We start from the raw sequence: 20,488 nt of genomic DNA on the forward strand, positions 1-20,488 counted from the left end.
TATATTATCACATCACCAATGAATTCTTTCAAACACACTCATCTAAATTTATTTTGGATGAATGAGCCAAACAAGAACTGATAAAATGACCACTGTCTAGCACAACTTTCAGGAAATGGATGTAAGAATTTCTACATTTAGGACAAGATAGCATTACATTAAATATTTAAAAAATTTATTTCCTTCACAGATTCTAGCAGAGTGATGGGCACATTATAAGTACTCAGTATTTGTTGAACTGCACTTCTATCACTCAATTGAAAGTATTTTCCTTGATATTAAGATTAAATTAGGGACTTCCCAGGTGGTCCAGTGGTAAAGAATACGCCTTCCAATGCAGGGGATGCGGGTTCGATCCCTGGTCAGGGAACTAAGATCCCACATGCCGTGGGGCAACTAAGCCCGCATGACACAACTACTGAACTCATGTGCCTTAACTAGAGAGCCTGCGTGCCGCAAGCCAGAGACCACACTCTCTGGAACCCACGCGCCACAACTACAGAGCCCACGCACCCTGGAGCCTGCGTGCCACAACTAGAAAAGAGAAAAAAAAAAAAACCCACATGCCACAACTAGAGAAGCGTGAGCAGCACAACGAAAAATCCCCTCATGACTCAACGAAGATCCCTCCGCGTGCTGCAACTAAGACCTGATGCAGCCAAAAATAAATAAATAAACCTAAAAAAAAAGATTAAACTAAAATACAATAATTGCCAATATGAATGTAGTCTTATAAACAAGTAAATGTGCACATTCTCTGGGTGAATGTGGTGCTGGATCATCTGAACGTATCGTCATCAGTTTCCTCCATCTATCTACCCTACTGTCTGTTATCACTGATACAAATTTCTATTCCATTCTTGTGAATACTGGTGGCAGATGGCACAGTAATGGCAAATAGGTAAAAAACAACAAAAAAATCAATCAATCAATCAAACAACCAAATAACTGGAACTTAATTGATATGTTGTTTTGTTCAATGTTCTAAATGTGACTTAAAAGTGACTTTAAAAAAGTCATTTAAGAAAACTTATGGATTATGCAGCTAGATAATGGAGTATGTGTCTGTTTTAAACAATGACTTTTTAATAAGTGCGAAATTACAGAAGCTGAAAAGGATGATATACATTTAACTAAAATCTATAAAATTAGATACTCATGAGATTTTATTAAACTGAACTTTGATTTAGGAAGAAAGAGATTCATGAAAGTGAAATATAGTTGCTCACTTACCAGCTGCAGTGTCCAGTTTTTCAGTGATAAGAACTATAAAAAAGACAAAGGAATAAGAGATTAATATATCTGCATCTACCCAGATTGCAGCTCCTTATTTTCATATGGATATTGTAGAAGAGTTGGAAAAAGTTAAAAAAGTTCATTCCCTTCTAGGTTGAAACATAATTTTAAACTCATCTAAAAATGATATAGTACAATCTTTTGTATTCCCTGCCCAGAAAAAATGTGTATGTCTACAAAAAAGAAAAAAAAAAAATCAACATTTCCTAGGGTCATTTCCAAAGGACAAGTAAATCACATATAGAGATAATATAATTTTATATTGTGAATTATTTCAATCACTTTTTAATGTTTATATTCTATTATAAATTAAGGAACCAGATTATATATGGATATTCAAGAAATCTGATTTGCTATTTTGTATATAATTTATAAATAAATGTTAGTAATTAAACACAGCCATCTAAAGTTTATAATGCATTTTACATGGAATATTTCATTTTCTCAAGTAAATGCTACTTCAACTAACACAGACAGGAAGTTCACAGGCAAACAGAGACTCCCTGGCTGTTAGTAACAGGAATCAAAGGAATCAATGCTTTCCAGTCACCTTGAAAATATCTGTTTTGAAACCCTGGAAAAACTAAATGCATTACTGAATACAATTAACAAAAAGAATTTCATACCAAAAAATGTTTACAGGACTAGGAGGGGATAAAATATCCCATTCATACTGTCTTCATTTCTCAAATCATTATTTGTCCATAATAAACCCTGAAGACTATATTTTCCCCCAAATTTAAGTTGATTAATTATTAATTCTTTGAGTGCAAGGAATGCATCATCCTTATAGTCCTGTTAACTCAGCATAATACCTTGTTATGAGAGTTAATGCATATTAATGGAAAATTTCAGTATTAAACAGATCAAATTTCTGTCAAAAATTAAATATTATCAATTGTTTTTATAAATAAAGAATAAATGAAGCAAGCTACTTACAGCATTGAGCTCCCCACTCTTGGGGCCCCATGGTGTATTTGGCTCCAGTAAAACATCACAGTCTAGACCCTTTTCATCACAGGGACCACCAGAATCACTTGAAAGGAAAAGACATTTTATGGAGAAGTGTTCAATTTAAGATTTTTTTTTTGGCCTTGCTGCACAGCTTGCAGGATCTTAGTTGCCCAACCAGGGATCAAACCTGGGCCCTGCCAGTGAAAGTTGCCGAGTCCTAACCACTGGACCGCCAGGGAATTCCCCAATTTCTTAAGAATTTAAATGTAAACAATATCTTTTCTTATTGCAAATGTTTTATAAATTGCTCTTTAGAAATACAGTTCTTGAGTATAAAGGTATGCCACTTCAACATTTACATTTCTTAATGCATCTAGTGACTCCCCCAGCATAAGTCACTCCATATGGGGGGAGCACCACTATACTCCAAACACTGTACCTGCCAGGTGGTGAAACAGGCTGCTATGGTGGATACTGCTTTGAGGACAGTTTTTATCAGAGAGTCCTCCTACCCCCAACCTGACAGCCTGTTGCAACTGTAAAATGATGGAAGTGACTTCATTAATTACTGAATCAAAGATAACCTCAACCATCAATTTATTTTTCTAGTTCCATCAATTTTTTTTTCTAGTTCCATCAATTAGCTAAGATGGGCTTAAGTAACTTGGAAAACATTTTTTAAATCCTCTAAAATTGGAGTGTGGGCCCCACCCTTTGAATCACCAGGAACTCCTATTATTAGTTTTTCTTCCCCTTGGACTTCCAATATTTAGAGGTTTTTTTCCTACCAAATAAACATCTGCTTGCTCTTATTGTAAGCTAACATATAATTTCAGCTAGGCTTTCTGAAATAACGAAAACGACTGCCATTACTGATTTGGGGAGGTACTGGGGGGTAGAGGATTCCAGGATGCGAACCATTGAATAAAGTCGCAGTACACCATTTCCCCCACCTCACCTGACTGTATCTTTAGCAAAAGGCACAAGAATGACATCTTTGTGTTTATGCAGATCATCCAGTATTCTGGCAGTTGGGCAGGACAGCAAATCTTCACCTTCACCTTGATCACGAAGAACCACCATGTGGTCCTTCACTTTACAACCCTGTCACGTAAAAGACTAAATTTGAGAGGTTCGTTCATTATAGAAACATTCCTTTAAAGACGACTGTATGTTTCTGTTCTTCTTTGCCCCGTCATACCATCCTACTAACACTTTTACACCTTTCTCAGTATCTCAAAAAATAATACTCATACAGAAAAGAGCATGAAACATAAATGTATACCTTAACAAATATCCATGTAACACTATCCACACTAAAAAACAGAATATTGCCAATACTCCAGGATTCCTCTTGGGCCCATTCCCAACCATAATTGCCTCCATCCTTCCCAAAGGATAACCTCTACCTCGACTTTTATGGTTCTCACTTTCTTGCTTATACCTTTTACCACTTAAGGATGTATTCCTAAACACTACAGTTTAGTTTGTCTCATTTGTATTGTTTTTTTTTTGAAATAAATTTATTTATTTATTGGCTGCATTGGGTCTTTGCTGCTGCACACGGGCTTTCTCTAGTTGTGGCGAATGGGGGCTACTCTTCGTTGTGGTGCGCCGGCTTCTCATTGCAGTGGCTTCTCTTGTTGCGGAGCACAGGCTCTATGTGCACGGGCTTCAATAGTTGTGGCACATGGGCTCAGTAGTTGTGGCTCGTGGGCTTTAGTGCTCAGGCTCAGTAGTTGTGGCCCACAGGCTTAGTTGCTCTGCGGCATGTGGGATCTTCCCGGATCAAGGCTCGAACCCATGTCCCCTGAATTGGCAGGCGGATTCTTAACCACTGCGCCACCAGGGAAGTCCCATCTCATTTGTTTTAATACTATGTTTTTGTGATTCAACCATGTTACTACATGTAACTAACATTTGCTTTAATGGACAGTATGCCATTGTATGAATAATCACAATTTGCTTATCTATTCTACAGCTGGTGGATGGGTTATTTCCAGTTTGGAACTAGTCCAAGTAGTAGTATTATGAACATTCCTTAACATGTTTCCTGATGCACAAGTGCTCATGTATACCAAATTAAATTACTATCAGCAGTGTATGAGAGTTCTCATTACTCTATGTTCTTGATAACACTTGGTGAGACATTTTAATTGTAGTCATTCTGGTGAGCATGTAGTGGTATCTGTGGTTTTAATTTGCATTTCCCCAATTACAAATGAGGTTGAGCTCCTTTTCATGTTTACTGAACAACAAGGAACTTTCTGGTGTGAAGTTCCTATTGTCATTTTCTTATTAATTTGTACAAGTCAAAAAAATCTTAATATGAACCTTTTATGGATATGTGTTGCTAATATCTGGTCCCACCTGTGAGTTTGTCTCCTCAGTTTCAGTTTATTTAATGTAGTTAATGTACTTGAATTTAAAATCTCTCCCTTTATGGTATTATCTTTTAATAGCTTTATAAGTTTTTTATTCTTTTCTGGCCACCCTGCACGGCTTGCGGGATCTTAGCTCCCTGACTAGGGATTGAACCCGCTCCCCCGGCAGTGAGAGCACAAAATCCTAACCACTGGACTGCCAGGGAATTCCCAGCTTTATTAGCTTTTGTTTCACACATAGGCTTTTTGGGGGGAATAGTTTGGGCTATTTTTTCCCCATTTTGATATCCCGATGTCCTGGTACCTCTTATTGGAAAGTCTATCCTTTGCCTACTGCTCTGTAACGTCACCTCTGTCACAGTAGCTAAGTAGCTTTGAGTACAAAGTACTCAAAGTATCTAAGTAGCTTTGAGTACAGACATTCCTTGGTGTCTGTGGGGGATCGGTTCTAGGAGTCCCCATACATACCAAAATCCACAGATTCAACTAACCGCAAATTACGTAGTACTGTACATCTTTATTTTTTTAAATTCATGTATAAGTGGACCTACACAGTTCAAACCAGTGTTGTTCAAGGGTTAAATGTACTTCATTCTCTGCTACTGATCCACCTGTTTAATCTTTATCAGTATCACTCTGTCTTAATTACCTAAGACTTAAAATAAATTTTGATACTGAGCAGAGAAAGTACTTCTACCTTTGTGTTCTCTGAGAGTATCTTAGCTATTCTTGGCCCTTTGTATTTCCATAAATATTTCAGGATCAGCTTAGAAAAGTTCCTGATAAAAACCTGTTAGGATTTTTACTGAGATCGCATGGATCTATATAGGTCAGTTTGGTGAACATTTATATCTTTACAATATTGAGTCTGAATCCATGAACATGGTATAAAAATCCATTTTTTAGTTTCATTTTCTCTGAATAATGTTTTATGTTTTCTATATAGAGTTCTTATGTTTTATTTTATTAGATTTATTCCTAGATACTTATTTTTAGGTTACTGTAAGTGGTTTCTTTTTATAAATTTCATTTTCTAATCTCATTGGTTTATAGAAATACAATTGATTTTTGTAAATGATTTTTAATAGATCAATCTTAAATTCTTACTAATTCTAATGATTTGTCTGTAGATTCTTCAGGGTTTTCTACATTCACAATTATCATCTGCAAATTATGAGAGCTCCATTCAATCTCTATAACCTTTTAATATTTCTTTTTCTTGTGTTAATATACTGTTCAGGACCTCCAGATCAATTTGAATAGAAGTATGCTGACAATGAGCATCCTTATCATGCTCCCAATTTCAAAGGAAAATTTTTCTACATTTCACTATCAAGTGTAATATTTGCTGTAAGTCTTATATTATCTATCCTTTATTAGATTACATCATGTCCCTTTTATTTCCATTAGTAAGAATTTTAAATTTTTGTTTCTGCTTTTTTATCATTCCACTCATTCCCTTCACACACATTAATTCAGAAGTTATACACCCTTCTAGGCTTTTAGTGGTTACCCTAGAACTTATTACATGTATCCTCGACTTATCAAAGTCTAATTTGTTAATACACTCCCTAATGCAAGACCTTTTAAACTCCATTTCATCACTCTCCCAACTTATAGGCTATTATTATGGATTTTATTATTATACACTAAAACGTATAGTATATATCAATTATTTTAAAATTGTCTATATGATTAATGTAATTATACATTTATTAAAAACACACACATAAAGCATTACCACTATTGTTTTACCATTATTGCTTCATACAGCCAATGTTCATTTAGATTTACCAATATATTAATTTCTTTCTTTGGTCTTCATTCCTTCCTGTATCTTGAGAACATCCATTAGTATTTCCTTTTTTTAAAAAAAATTTTTATTTATTTATTTTTATTTATTTGGCTGCACCAGGTCTTAGCTGCATCACGTGGGATCTTTGTTGCAGCATGTGGGATATCTTTAGTTGTGACACGTGGGCTCTTAGTTGCGGTATGTGGGATCTAGTTCCCTGACCAAGGATCGAATCCGGGCCCCCTGCATTGGGAGCGTGTAGTCTTAACCACTGGACCTCCAGGGAAGTCCCAGTATTTCCTTTTTAAAGCAGTTTGCTAGCTGCAAATTCTTTCAATTTTTCTTTGCCTAAAAAATCTTTATTTTGCTTTCATTCTCAAAGGATATTTAAGGAAGGCACAGATTTTCTAGATTATTAACTATTTCTTTTGTCATACTGCAGACCTAGTAGAGGGACTTCCCTGGTGGTGCAGTGGTTAAGAATCTGCCTGCCAATGCAGGGGACACGGGTTTGAGTCCTGGTCCGGGAAGATTCCACATGCCATGGAGCAACTATCGAACCTGCACTCTAGAGTCCGCAAGCCACAACTACTGAGCCCACGCGCCTAGAGCCTGTGCTCAGCAACAGGAGAAGCCACCACAATGGGAAGACTGTGCACCACAACAGAGTAGCCCCCGCCCGCCACAACTAGAGGAAGCCCATGCGTAGCAACGAAGACCCAACACAGCCAAAAACAAACGAATAAATAAATTTATAAAAACAAAACAAAACAAACAAAAAAGACCTAGTGGACTATACCTTGGCTTCCATTGCTATTGCTGAGATGTGAACTCTAATTATTGATTTTTTGAAGAGATTCTATACTTCTTCCCTCTGGTTGCTTTAAAAATGCTCTTTTTGTTTTCTGCAGTTTCATTATGATAGGTATGGGTATGATTTTTTTTTCCTGAAAGACATTCTTTTTTTAAACTAAAAAAATTTTTTTCTTCCAGTTTATTGAGATATAATTGACCTACAGCACTGTAGAAGTTTAAGGAATACAGCATAATGATTTGATTTACATACATTATTAAGTTATTATCGCAATAAGCTTAATGAACATCCATCATCTCATATAGGTACAGAATTAAAGAAATAGAAGATTTTTTTCTCTTGGGACAAGAACTCTTAGGATTCACTCTCTTAACATTTATATATAACAGTTACATTTATCATGTTGTATATTACAGGATTTCTTATCTTATTGGGAATCAATGAAATTCTTGAATCTATAAATTAATATCTCTCAATAATTCTGAAATATCTTAGCCATTATCTCTTCAAATTTTGCCTCTGATCCATTCTTTTTCTCTTCTAAGGGGAAACCCCACTAAAAACTTAGACTTTCTCACACAAAAACACAAATACTGTATGATTCCACAATAGAGGTAGTCAAATTCATAGAGACAAAGTAGAGTGGTGGTTGCCAGGAGGCAATGGGAATTGTTCATTAGGTAGAGAGTTTCAGCTTTGCAAGAGGAAAGAGTTCTGGAGATGGGCTGCACAACAGGAATATATTTAACATTACTGAACTGTATGCTTAAAAAATGATGATGGGGACTTCCCTGGTGGTGCAGTGGTTAAGAATCCACCTGCCAGTGCAGGGGACATGGGTTCGAGCCCTGCTCCGGGAAGATCCCACATGCCACGGAGCAACTAAGCGTGTGTGCCACAACTCCTGAGCCTGTGCTCTAGAGCCCGTGAGCCACAACTACTGAGCCCACATGCCACAACTACTGAAGCCTGCGAGCCTAGAGCCCATGCTCTGCAACAAGAGAAGCCACCGCATTGAGAAACCCATGTACCACAACAAAGAGTAGCCCCCACTCACTGCAACTAGAGAAAGCCCGTGCACAGCAACGGAGGCCCAATGCAACCAAAAAAAAAAAAAAAAAAAGATGGCAAATTTATGTTATGCTTACTTTACAGTTAAAAAATATTAGACATGTACTCTCTAGGTCTCTTACTTTCTTTTATATTTCTCATAATTTTGTCTGTCTGTGCTTCATTCTGGATAGTTTCTTCTGACTTTTATCTTTCATTTTACTAATTTTTCAGCTAAGTTGCTGTTAAATTTGCCACTGATCTTAAATTTGTTATTACGTTTTTCAGTAGTAGCATTTCTATTTGTTTTTATTTAAACTCTCTGTCACTTTAAAAATATATATATTTATTTATTTATTTGGCTGCGCTGGGTCTTAGTTGTGGCATGTGGAATCTTTTCAGTTGCTGCATGCGGGATCTTTAGTTGCATGCATGTGAACTCTTAGTTGTGGCATGTGGGATCTAGTTCCCTGACCAGGGATCAAACCCAGGCCCCCTGCATTGGGAGCATGGAGTCTTAGCTACTGGACCACCAGGGAAGTCCCTCTTTGTCACCTTTTATAGTTTATAATTCCCTATCAAAAATTTCTGAACTTGGCTTCTATCAACTTAAACTAGTAATCTTATTATGTGTCAATAATTCCAATATGTGAGTTCTCTGTCATTTATTTTTGTTGTCTAAGTTCTGCTGTTCCCATTCTTGGTAACTTATTTTCATCTATGTCAGGTTATCTTTGTATGCTGAATATTTTGTTTAAAAATTTTTTTGTATAAATAATTTGAGGTATAGAATAATGTTCTCTTTCTTCAAAGAGGATGTTTATTGCTTTTGCCAGATGTCTGGGGACCATGGCAATCCAGGATTACCTTAACCCAAGTTCAGGGCCTGAATTTCTTAGGCTACCCAAATAAATCAAAACCAGGTTGCTATTCAATCAAGGGAAGGTTTGCTTCTCATTTCCTCTTATTTTCTTTGGGATACCAATACAAAGTGTAGGGCTGGGGATGTTATTCATTAATGTCCCCATTCTTGGCATCCTAACTACTGGACCTGATAGGCACCAAAAGCTCAGCCCAGACTCTCAGCTGTCTCTTTCAGTTTGGTCATCACCTCCAGGACAAAAATGGCCCTAAGTGCTGGCTCACTTCTTTGGGTTCCCATCATCTCTTATATCTTAACACTAATTCCCCATTAGCTCTTTGATGTTTTTAATATAATCTTTACAGTTATATTTCATACTTCTTTTTTTAGTTACCTTTTGATGGGAGCATTAGTCTGAATTACTTAGTCTGCCATTACTGGAAATATAACTCACCAAAAGAGCTATTCATATTTCACTTAGTCTAAGAAATCACTTTAATCAATTTCCATGATGTTGCACACCAGACTTAAAATACAATTTAGCTGCTATTTATTCCTGAATCCTCTCACAATGAATGGAATAGCAGTAGTCAATACAACCAGTAAATAGACAACAAAAAGCCAAAGAGATACAACTCTTAGAAATATTGTTCAAAGTGATATAAATGTGACAGTTAAAAGAGAAGCTTGACCATAAAGAAATGCAATGACTAAATCATGTTACTGCAAAAACATAACAATAATCATGAGTTAATGCAATTATCTTGGGCCTATCAAAGCGAACCCCATTTTGCTTAAAGTCTCATGCCCCATTTAAATAGCTTTATGTGAAAAGCATTATCTAAAACTTTAAACATGAACATGAACATTATAAGGGTAACCTATTTATTACTTCACCAATAAAATTTCTGACTAATCAAAACTGCTAATTGGATCGTAAATAAAACAAATTTCTTAATCCAGCTTAAATTTCATGATCCATCATTTTAATAACATCTATGGCTAATACTCCAAATTCCTTGCCCCTAAATTTCATTATACTCATCGGGATGAACTCAAATACCTACTTTCTCTATGCCTGCACTCAAGCAGCTAAGGACTGCTGGAGAGAGTGATATAAAAAGGCATGTTGGATTTCACTGTAAATTCATGATCACCAATCTCCAAAGGGCTTCCAAACTACCTCATAACCTACAAGATTTCTTTGGAAAATTCACTCTCCTGGTTTCCAAAAAGACTATTTCAAACCTTTGGTACTTCTTTCAAACCTTGGACCCTTCTCTCTTCCCCCTCATTCTTTTTTTTTTTTAATAAAGAATTCTTTTATTTTTTTAGATTTATTTATTATTTATTTATTTATTTGTATTTTTTGGCTGCCTTGGGTCTTAGTTGCTGCACTTGGGATCTTCACTGTGGTGCGCAGGCTTCTCTCTAGTTATGGCGTGTGAGTTTTCTCTCTCTAGTTGTGGTGCGCGGGCTCCAGGGCACGTGGGCTCTGTAGGTTGCGGCACGCAGGCTCTAGTTGAGGTGCGTGAGCTCAGTAGTTGTGGCACGTGGGCTTAGCTGCCCTGCAGCATGTGGGTTCTTAGTTCCCTGACCAGGGATCGAACCCGCCTCCCCTGCATTGTAAGGTGGATTCTTTACCACTGGACCACCAGGGAAGTCCCTTCCCCCTCATTCTTAGCAGATGACTTTACCTTCTACTTTACAGAGAACAGAAAAGATAATAGGTTAGAACAACTTATCATCCAAATGACAAAAACACAATTTTACTATTATCTGCAACCATCCTACTCTTCTCTCCTGTTATAATAGAGGGGCTGCCCTTCCTCCTCTCTAAACAAATACTGCCATATGTGCTTAAAATTGCACCTTATCCTGCCTCCTCATAAACCTTGTACTATCAATCTCTCCTCCTCAACTGGATCCTTCTTACTGACTTTTAAAAATGTCTCTCCTACAGTCTCTTCAATAAGTGGTGCTGGGAAAACTGGACAGCTACATGTGAAAGAATGAATTTAGGACATTCTCTAACACCATACACAAAAATACACTCAAAATGGATTAAAAACCTACATGTAAGGCCGGATACTATAAAACTCTTAGAGGAAAACATAAGCAGAACACTCCCTAACATAAATAGCAGCAATATCTTTTTTGATCTACCTCCTAGAGTAATGAAAATAAAAACAAAAATAAACAAATGGGACCTAATTAAACTTAAAAGCTTTTGCACAGCAAAGGAAGCTATAAACAAAACGAAAAGACAACCCACAGAATGGGAGAAAATATTTGCAAATGACGAGACCGACAAGGGACTAATCTCCCAAATATACAAACAGCTCATGCAGCTCAATATCAAAAAAAGCAAACAACCCAACCAAAAAATGGGCAGAAATGTACACACTGCTGTATTTAAAATAGATAACCAACAACAAGGTCCTAATGTATAGCACAGGGAACTATATTCAATATCCTGTGACAAACCATAATGGAAAAGAATATAAAAAAAGTATGTATATATGTGTATAACTGAGTCACTTTGCTGTAGAGCAGAGATTGGTACAACATTGTAAATCAACTATACTTCAATTAAAAAAAAACGAAAGAAAGTAAAAATAAAATAGACAACCAACAAGAACCTACTGTATAGCACAGGGAACTGTGCTCAATATTCTGTAATAACCTAAATGGGAAAATAATTTGAAAAAGAATGGAAAAAATAAAAATATTTTTTAAAAAAAGAAAAAAATGGGTGGAAGATCTAAATAGACCTTTCTCCAAAAAAGACATACAGATGGCCAAAAAGCACATGAAAAGATGCTCAACATCACTAATTATTAGAGAAACACAAATCAAAACTACAGTGAGGTATTACCTCACATGGGTCAGAATGCCCATCCTCAAAAAATCTACACACAATAAATGCTGGAGAGGGTGTGGAGAAAAGAGAACCCTCCTACACTGTTGGTGGCAATGTAAATTGGTACAACCATTATGGAGAGCAGTATGGAGGTTCCTTAAAAAACTAAATATAGAACTACCATATGACCCAGCAATCCCACTTGTGGGCATATACCCAGAGAAAAGCATAATTCGAAAAGATTACATGCACCCCAATGTTCATTGCAGCACTATTTACAATAGCCAAGACATGGAAGCAACCTAAATGTCCATCAAAAGACAAATGGATAAAGAAGATGTGGAATATTACTCAGCCATAAAAAAGAAGATAATGCCATTTGCAGCAACATAGATGGACCTAGAGATTGTCACACTGAGTGAAGTAAGTCAGACAGAGAAAGACAAATATCATATGATATTGCTTATAAGTTGAATCTAAAAAAATGGTATAAATGAACTTATTTACAAAACAGAAATAGAGTCACAGATGTAGAAAACGGATATTGGGACTGACATATACACACTACTATATATAAAATAGATAACTAATAAGGACCTACTGTATAGCACAGGGAACCCTACTCAATACTCTGTAATGGGACTTTCCTGGTGGTCCAGTGGTTAAGATCCTGTGCTCCCAATGCAGGGGGCCTGTGTTCTACCCCTGGTCAGGGAGCTAGACCTCGCATGCTGCAACAAAGATCCTGCATGACACAACTAAAAGATCCCACATGCGGCAACGAAGATCCTGTGTGCTAAGACCCAGCACAGCCAAATAAATAAATATTAAAAAAACAAAACTCTGTAATGACCTACATGAGAAAAGAATCTAAAAAAGAGCAGATACATGTATATGCATAACTGATTCACTTTGCTATACACCTGAAACTAACACAACATTGTAAATCAACTATACTCCAATAAAAAATTTTTTTAAAAGACAGAAACAATAAATATCCATAACCTAATTATTGATCCATCTTCTCCCTTTCTCAAATTTCCCAAAAGAGTTGTTAATCACACTGTTTCCATTTGTTTTTCTTCTACTCACTCCTCAACCCATACTAATCTGGCTTCTGAATCTAGCACTCCATCAAAACAGTTCTTCGCACTTAAGAATTCCAGGTCACCAAAGCCAAAAGACACATTTCTTTCATTATTTTATTTGACCTCTTAGCAATAATTGGCATCGTGGACACTCTCTCCATCTTCAAATACTGCTCCCTTGACTTTCATGACAACATTCTTGGTTTACTCTGTCCCCTCCTGATCATTCTCCTTTGCAGGATCATGCTTCTCTATCCAACCAATAAATGTTGGAGTTTCTCTAGGCTCTGTTGTAGACCCTCTGCTCTTATGCTCACCTATACCTGCTGGCTTCAATTATCACTTATTTGCAAGACTTAGAAATTATTATCTATAGCCTAGCCACTCTCTAAGCACCAAAACCCACGTATCTAACACTCTTTGCCTGGTTATCTCATAAAGTACCTCAAACTCAAAATGTCCAAAACAGAACTCATGAGCTCCTCTCCAGACCTGATTCCTCTGTTGTTTTCCTCCTCAGTGAATAGCACCACCATCTATCCAGTAGCAGAAGCAAGAAACTGAGTCATCCTTGACTCCTCCACTCCCCTCTGTGAAATAATCCAATAGGTCAATTCAGTTTTACTTCCTAAATACTGAATTCATCCATTTCTCTTTGTCTCCACTGCCCTAGTCCAAGTCACCGTCATCTCCCTAAGACTACTCTGATAGTTCTCCTTGTACCTGACTCCACTGACTATTCCCTAAGCCGTTCTCCACACACAATTGATATTTTCAAAATCTGAAATAAAGAAGAAACTAAAGCACAGCCTAGGAGGTCCCGCCCCTGCATGGCTGACACCTGCTGACCTCTCCAGCCCCGTCTTCAGCCATGCATGTTTTTTACAACAGGCACAGTTTCTTTCAGTCTCATTTACCCACTGTGTTCCTTTTGGCCTTGCTGTTCTGACCAAAGGGCTCTTTCCCTTCCTCTTTGCCTCACATACTCCTACCCACCCTTCAGATCTCTGTGCCAACTCCTTACGGAGGGAGGCTTTCCCTGATTTCAAGGTCCAGATCAAACCAGCCTATTACAGAAATTCTTCAAACATTCCTTTGCCTGCTTTTCCCCCCCTTTTGACATTATTGCCTGAACTGTAAGCTCCATGGAGGCAGAAACTACCCAGTTTTACACACTACTCTCTGCCTTGCACAGTCTGTGACACAACTTTGGCACTTCATAAATATTTACTGTATGGATGATTATGATGAAGACCTGAAGGTTCCTTTCGTCCATTCACGAAACTTAATTACATAACATTTCCAAGAATGTGAGTGATCAAGGACTCTAACCTACAGCAATACTCATATATTCCACCAAGATATATGTGCAAGGATGTTCACTGCAACACTGTAATATTATTAATCTGGAAACAACCTAAATGTTCATCAATAGGAGACTGGTTAAATAAATTGTGAAATACGCACAGCTTGGAGTATTACACAGCAGTTAATATTACACAGCAGTTAATATTACACAGAATGATCACCTAATTATATTATTGAGTGAAAAAGGCAAACTAAAGAATAACATGAATAGTCTGATCCTATTTCCAGAATGAAAAACAACATATAGTTTGTGCCTGAAACGTATAAAACAAGATCTGAAAGGAACTGTGAACAGTGGTTACCTCTAAGAAGAGATGTAGAATGAGGGAGTGGTGTGAAGAGAGATTTCTATTTTTTACTATACTTACCTATGCGTTGCTTTAAGTCTCTTCTACATGAATGTATATTTACATTTTAAAACAATAAAAGAGGAAAAGACTTAAATCCAAAGTGTTAGTGAGTGCTGTAATTACAAAAGGGCAACATTCAAAATTTACCTTTGTAAGCTGAGTGGGGTCAAACCGAAGAACCTTTTGGTTACAGCAGGGATAGATTCCAGTGCCAGCAGAACTTAGCGAACTTCCTGCAGTAGGATAAATCACTGTTTCTGAGTGATATTGACAATGTGAAAACTCTATACACAGAAAAGCCTGAATAAAAGAAATACGTAAAATCAAGTATTATTCCCACAATGAAATTATACATCTCAAAAATACTTCACTCAAGACCACATACTGTATGTTCCATCACATAAAATGCACAGAAAAGGCAAATCTCTAGAGACACAAGGCAGATTTGTGGTTGCCTGGTGTTAAAAGTGAGACAGGGTTGGGGAATGGCAGCAAATGGACATGAGGGATCTTTCTGGGGTGATGGAAATGTACTAAAGTTAGATGGTGGTGATGGTTGCACAACTCTGTAGATTTATTAAAAATCAGTAAATTGTACACTTAAAGTGAGTGATTTTTATGGCACATAATTATACCTCAATACAGCTATTAAAAAACAAAATCAAAAACACTAAGTTCAGATGAGTTAAATTGATCTTGATGTACATCTAATTTTATAATTGGCCAATCACATAAGAGGTTTTCCAATGGAAAAAATTAAATAAAAATTTGCCTCACTTATTCTTTGACATATTTTTTTAAGGTAAATACTTAGCATCAGTATTAGTGACAACTATGGAGTAACCTTGAATCACTGGTGAAAATCTTATCGAAGTTTAATTGTAAAATTAATAGTCATGTTTCAGATACATTTATAAGTTGGTAAGATAATTTAAAGAAAATAAAAAGATCCTGAACACAAAAGCAAGAAAGGATAGTCTATAATTCAGAATTCTTAGTTGTTAGTTCCAATTATGATTTTCAAATAATAGATTTTAATTAAAATTTTCTGCATCTGATAAAAGCTATAAGGTGTACACTCATACAAAGTATTTTGCATACAAACTATTTTATGAGTTTATGAACTCTCCATAGTAAAATATTAAATATTATAAATCAAGACTTAATTTCCTATGAAGAAGAGAAAAAAATCCTTCGAATTTTCTGCATTCTGACATGCTAAACAAATCAGGTTTTAGAAGCCTGATATTCTTTTTTTTTTTTTTTTTTTTTTTTTTTTGTGGTACGCGGGCCTCTCACTGCTGGGGCCTCTCCCGTTGCAAAGCACAGGCTCCAGACGCGCAGGCTCAGCGGCCATGGCTCACGGGCCCAGCCGCTCTGCGGCATGTGGGATCTTCCCAGACCGGGGCACGAACCCGTGTCCCCTGCATTGGCAGGCGGACTCGAAGCCTGATATTCTTGATTATAAGCGACACTCCATTGTGGGGAGGACCACTACACAGCTATTAAGTTAAAAAAAAACAACAACACACCAAAAAACCAACCTGACAATATCAAGTGTTAGTGAAGATGTGGGGTAACTGGAACTCCCATACGTAGCTGGAAGGAATGCAAAGTGGTTCAGGGACTTTGGGAAACTGTTAGGCATGGTAAATGTTAAGCTTACATTTACCATCAATCCAGCGATCCTACTTCTAGGTAACTACCCGAGAGAAACATATTCACATAAAAGCCTGTAAGGGAATGTTTATAGATGCTTCTTCATAATGGCCCCAAACTAGAAACACCTACAGTCCTTTGCTGGTAAGTGAATAAACATACTGGGATATATTCATATGATGGACTACTACCTAAGGCTAAAAAGGAACAAATTGATAGATACAAAAATGTGAATAAATTTCAAATCCATTTTCCTAAGTAAAAGAAGCTAGACTCAAAAAGTTAAAACTGGGCTTCCCTGGTGGCGCAGTGGTTGAGAGTCCGCCTGCCGATGCAGGGGACACGGGTTCGTGCCCCGGTCTGGGAAGATCCCACATGCTGCGGAGCGGCTGGGCCCGTGAGCTATGGCCGCTGAGCCTGCGCATCCGGAGCCCGGGCTCCGCAACAGGAGACGCCACAACAGTGAGAGGCCCGCGTACCGCAAAAAAAAAAAAAAAGGCTAAAACTGTATGATTCTATTTATATGACATTCTGGAAAAGTCAAAACTATAGAGACAGTAAACAGAACAGTGGTTGTCAGAGCCTGGGGTGGAAGAAGGAATTGACTAAAAACGGGCACGAGGGAATTTTTTAGACTGACAGAAGTGGTCTATGCTTTGATTGTGATGGTAGTTACATGACTGTATGAGTTTGTCAAACCTCACAAAAGGATAAATTTTACTGTATGTAAATTATACTTTAATAAATCAAGGTTTTAAAAATTGTGGGGACATAGGGAGTCCACTGCTCTTCCTTCCTTCTACTGAAAATAATTACCCAAGTGAGAGAGGAACAGAACTGGGGGCTGGGAGACCTGAGGGATTGAAAAAAATTTTATGTAGAACACTCTGGATTTATACATAAGACTAATTTGGAATGACTGCAACCAATAAAGATCTATTTATTCTAGAAAAGGATTTATTATAGGTATCTTCAAATAGCAAGCTTTCTTGTGCTTTTATGATAGACTTCATTTAGAAGAAAATGAACAAAACCTTTCTGGTAACACAATTATTTTAACAAGAAGGGCATATCTCATTAGTATCCTATCTGCAAGGGTGTTTCTGAATTTCTAAAGAAATTTATGGACTAACAGAGAAACAGTTTGGCTGGAAATAATGAAAGGCAGTGAGAATTCTGTTATCTTTTTTCCATTAAAAAATGGATTTGATCACTTAAAACCTGTTGGTTTTATAAAAATTCATCAAGTCATTGATTGTTTCAGCAATGGAAATAAAATAGAGGAAGAACCATAGTATGAGAAATGAAGTCAGATGCAAGCAATGTTTAATAGCACCATCGTTTTGACACTAGTTTCTTAAAAAGATGTCAGATATTGTACAAACACACCCTAATTAAACAGCATATATCAAAAGAGCCTGCTCTCAATGTTTGCAGAGCAGGATATTAAAAAAAGACAAAACTCACCTGATAACATCTTGAACAAGTTAGCCAGTTGACTGTTCCCCACAAGCGCCAATATACATCTCTCCAAGATTTTAATTCTTCAGAAAGACTATTCAAATACTCATGAACATCCCAAGTCTTATCTCTGGGGAAAAGAGCTTCAGTTGTTATATTATTTTACACACAAGCAATATAAACAATTTAGTTCAAACAAATATTTTAAAATTTGTGACATATTTCCAAGAACGTTTCCCAAAAGATGGCTGTGGAATGGACTACACTGAATGGTAGGTAAAATTTCATTTGGGAGTTTGTTTATTCTTTTTTTTTCCTGTGGACAACAGAAAAAGTTGTGACAGACTGAATGCCAAATTATTTTACTATGTTAGATAAAGCGTTATAAATTAAATATAGTTTGAGCAGGCTAACAGTTGGAACTTAGGCTTATGTTGCTAAATGGAATCTTTTATTCTAATTGTACATACTATAAAATAATTATTAAATATTGGTGATTCTAAACATTCCATTAATGTATTAGTTCTTTATATTATTTTCACAAGGCATTTTCTAGTAGTTGAGTAATAAATTAATGAAAAATCAGGTCTCGGTAATAACACATTTGTAAGTTATGTGATATAAACTTATAAAAAAACAGACAAGGCTTATAACTCCATTTGCTATGGTCATATGTAACAGGTTCCTATTTTTGTTTAAGTCTCCAATCTTTTTGAACTTTTGTTAGTTTTGTCCTTAGTTCAATAAATAACAAAATGCCATCATGTTATTAGAAATTACATCTGTTTTAGGTTAAAGACATTTTTGAAAAATGTCATCCACAACTGATTTGCAGGAAAATACTTTGAATAAAACAACAAAACTGGATGTCGAAGTTAATATCCATTTATTCACATAGTAATATTAATAGTTATTGCTGTCAAAATGGAAGGAATTTTCAAAAGGTAAATCAAGTCTCAAGATAAAAAAGTATAAAATTTGATAAAGGTGGCAAGGATATACAATGGAGAAAAGACAGTCTCTTCAATAAGTGGTGCTGGGAAAACTGGACAGCTACATGTAAAAGAATGAAATTAGAACACTCCCTAACACCATACACAAAAATAAACTCAAAATGGATTAAAGACCTAAATGTAAGACCAGACACTATAAAATTCTTAGAGGAAAGCATAGGAAGAACACTCTTTGACATAAATCACAGCAAGATCTTTTTTGATCCACCTCCTAGAGTAATGGAAATAAAAACAAAAATAAACAAATGGGACCTAATGAAACCTCAAAGCTTTTGCACAGCAAAGGAAACCATAAACAAGACGAAAAGACAACCCTCAGAATGGGAGGAAATATTTGCAAACGAATCAACGGACAAAGGATTAATCTCCAAAATATATAAACAGCTCATGCAGCTCAATATTAAAAAAGCAAACAACCCAATCCAAAAATGGGCAAAGACCTAAATAGACATTTCTCCAAAGGAGACATACAGATTGCCAAAAAGCACATGAAAAGCTGCTCAACATCACTAATTATTAGAGAAATGCAAATCAAAACTACAATGAGGTATCATCTCACACCTGTTAGAATGGGAATCATCAGAAAATCTACAAACAACAAATGCTGGAGAGGGTGTGGAGAAAAGGGAACCCTCTTGCACTGTTGGTGGGAATGTAAATTGATACAGCCACTATGGAGAACAGTATGCAGGTTCCTTTAAAAACTAAAAATAGAATTACCATATGATCCAGCAATCCCACTACTGGGCATATACCCAGAGAAAACCATAATTCAAAAAGATACATGCACCCCAATGTTCATTGCAGCACTACTGACAATAGCCAGGTCATGGAAGCAACCTAAATGCCCATCGACAGACGAATGGATAAAGAAGATGTGGTACATATATACAATGGAATATTACTCAGCCATAAAAAGGAACGAAATTGGGTCATTTGTTGAGACATGGATGGATCTAGAAACTGTCACACAGAGTGAAGTCAGTCAGGAAGAGAAAAACAAATATCGTATATTAACGCATGTATGTGGAACCTAGAAAAATGGTACAGATGAACCGGTTTGCAGGGCAGAAGTTGAGACACAGATGTAGAGAACAAACGTATGCACACCAAGGGGAGAAAGCCGCGGGGAGGGTGGGGATGGTGGTGTGATGAATTGGGCGATTGGGATTAACATGTACACTGATGTGTATAAAACTGATGACGAATAAGAACCTGCTGTATTAAAAGAAAATCCCAAGTGCTTATAGTAACTAATGTATATTCCCTTTATTATATGGAGAGAAAAATGAAATATTTTAATGTTGACTGTGCTATTATTAACACTAGGGTCAAATGTCATGTGTTTCTCTGGGTTTCTGTTTTAATGTTTAAAATATGAAATCTAACATTTGTAGGGTTTTTTCTTTAGTAAAAGTACTGTACATTTTTAATACAGGAAAAAAAGCAAACGAATATCATCCATAATACTATCACTCAAAGGTAAAACCACAGTTAACATTTTAGTGAACATGTTTCTAGTTCTGTTTTA

The 20,488-nt window shown here is 36.5% G+C and overlaps 1 protein-coding gene across 7 annotated transcripts in view; it reads right to left on the minus strand.

Annotated features, from left to right (window-relative positions):
• Nucleotides 1-20,488, minus strand: part of SANBR (SANT and BTB domain regulator of CSR) — a 72,112-nt gene that overhangs the window by 26,014 nt on the left and 25,610 nt on the right. For all 7 annotated transcript variants that reach the window (XR_007470807.1, XR_007470808.1, XR_007470809.1 and 4 more), the window contains 5 exons: nucleotides 17,951-18,074; nucleotides 14,972-15,124; nucleotides 3,209-3,354; nucleotides 2,236-2,332; nucleotides 1,234-1,266 (listed from right to left, as the gene is read on the minus strand). Coding sequence is in view for 3 of the 7 variants with exons in the window: in XM_049695854.1 (XP_049551811.1) it covers nucleotides 1,234-1,266; nucleotides 2,236-2,332; nucleotides 3,209-3,354; nucleotides 14,972-15,124; nucleotides 17,951-18,074 (553 nt within the window). In the remaining 4 variants the exon portion in view is untranslated. The remainder of the gene's footprint in view (nucleotides 1-1,233; nucleotides 1,267-2,235; nucleotides 2,333-3,208; nucleotides 3,355-14,971; nucleotides 15,125-17,950; nucleotides 18,075-20,488) is intronic.

Source organism: Orcinus orca, chromosome 13 (genome assembly GCF_937001465.1).
Source record: "Orcinus orca chromosome 13, mOrcOrc1.1, whole genome shotgun sequence".
Lineage (NCBI taxonomy): Eukaryota > Metazoa > Chordata > Mammalia > Artiodactyla > Delphinidae > Orcinus > Orcinus orca.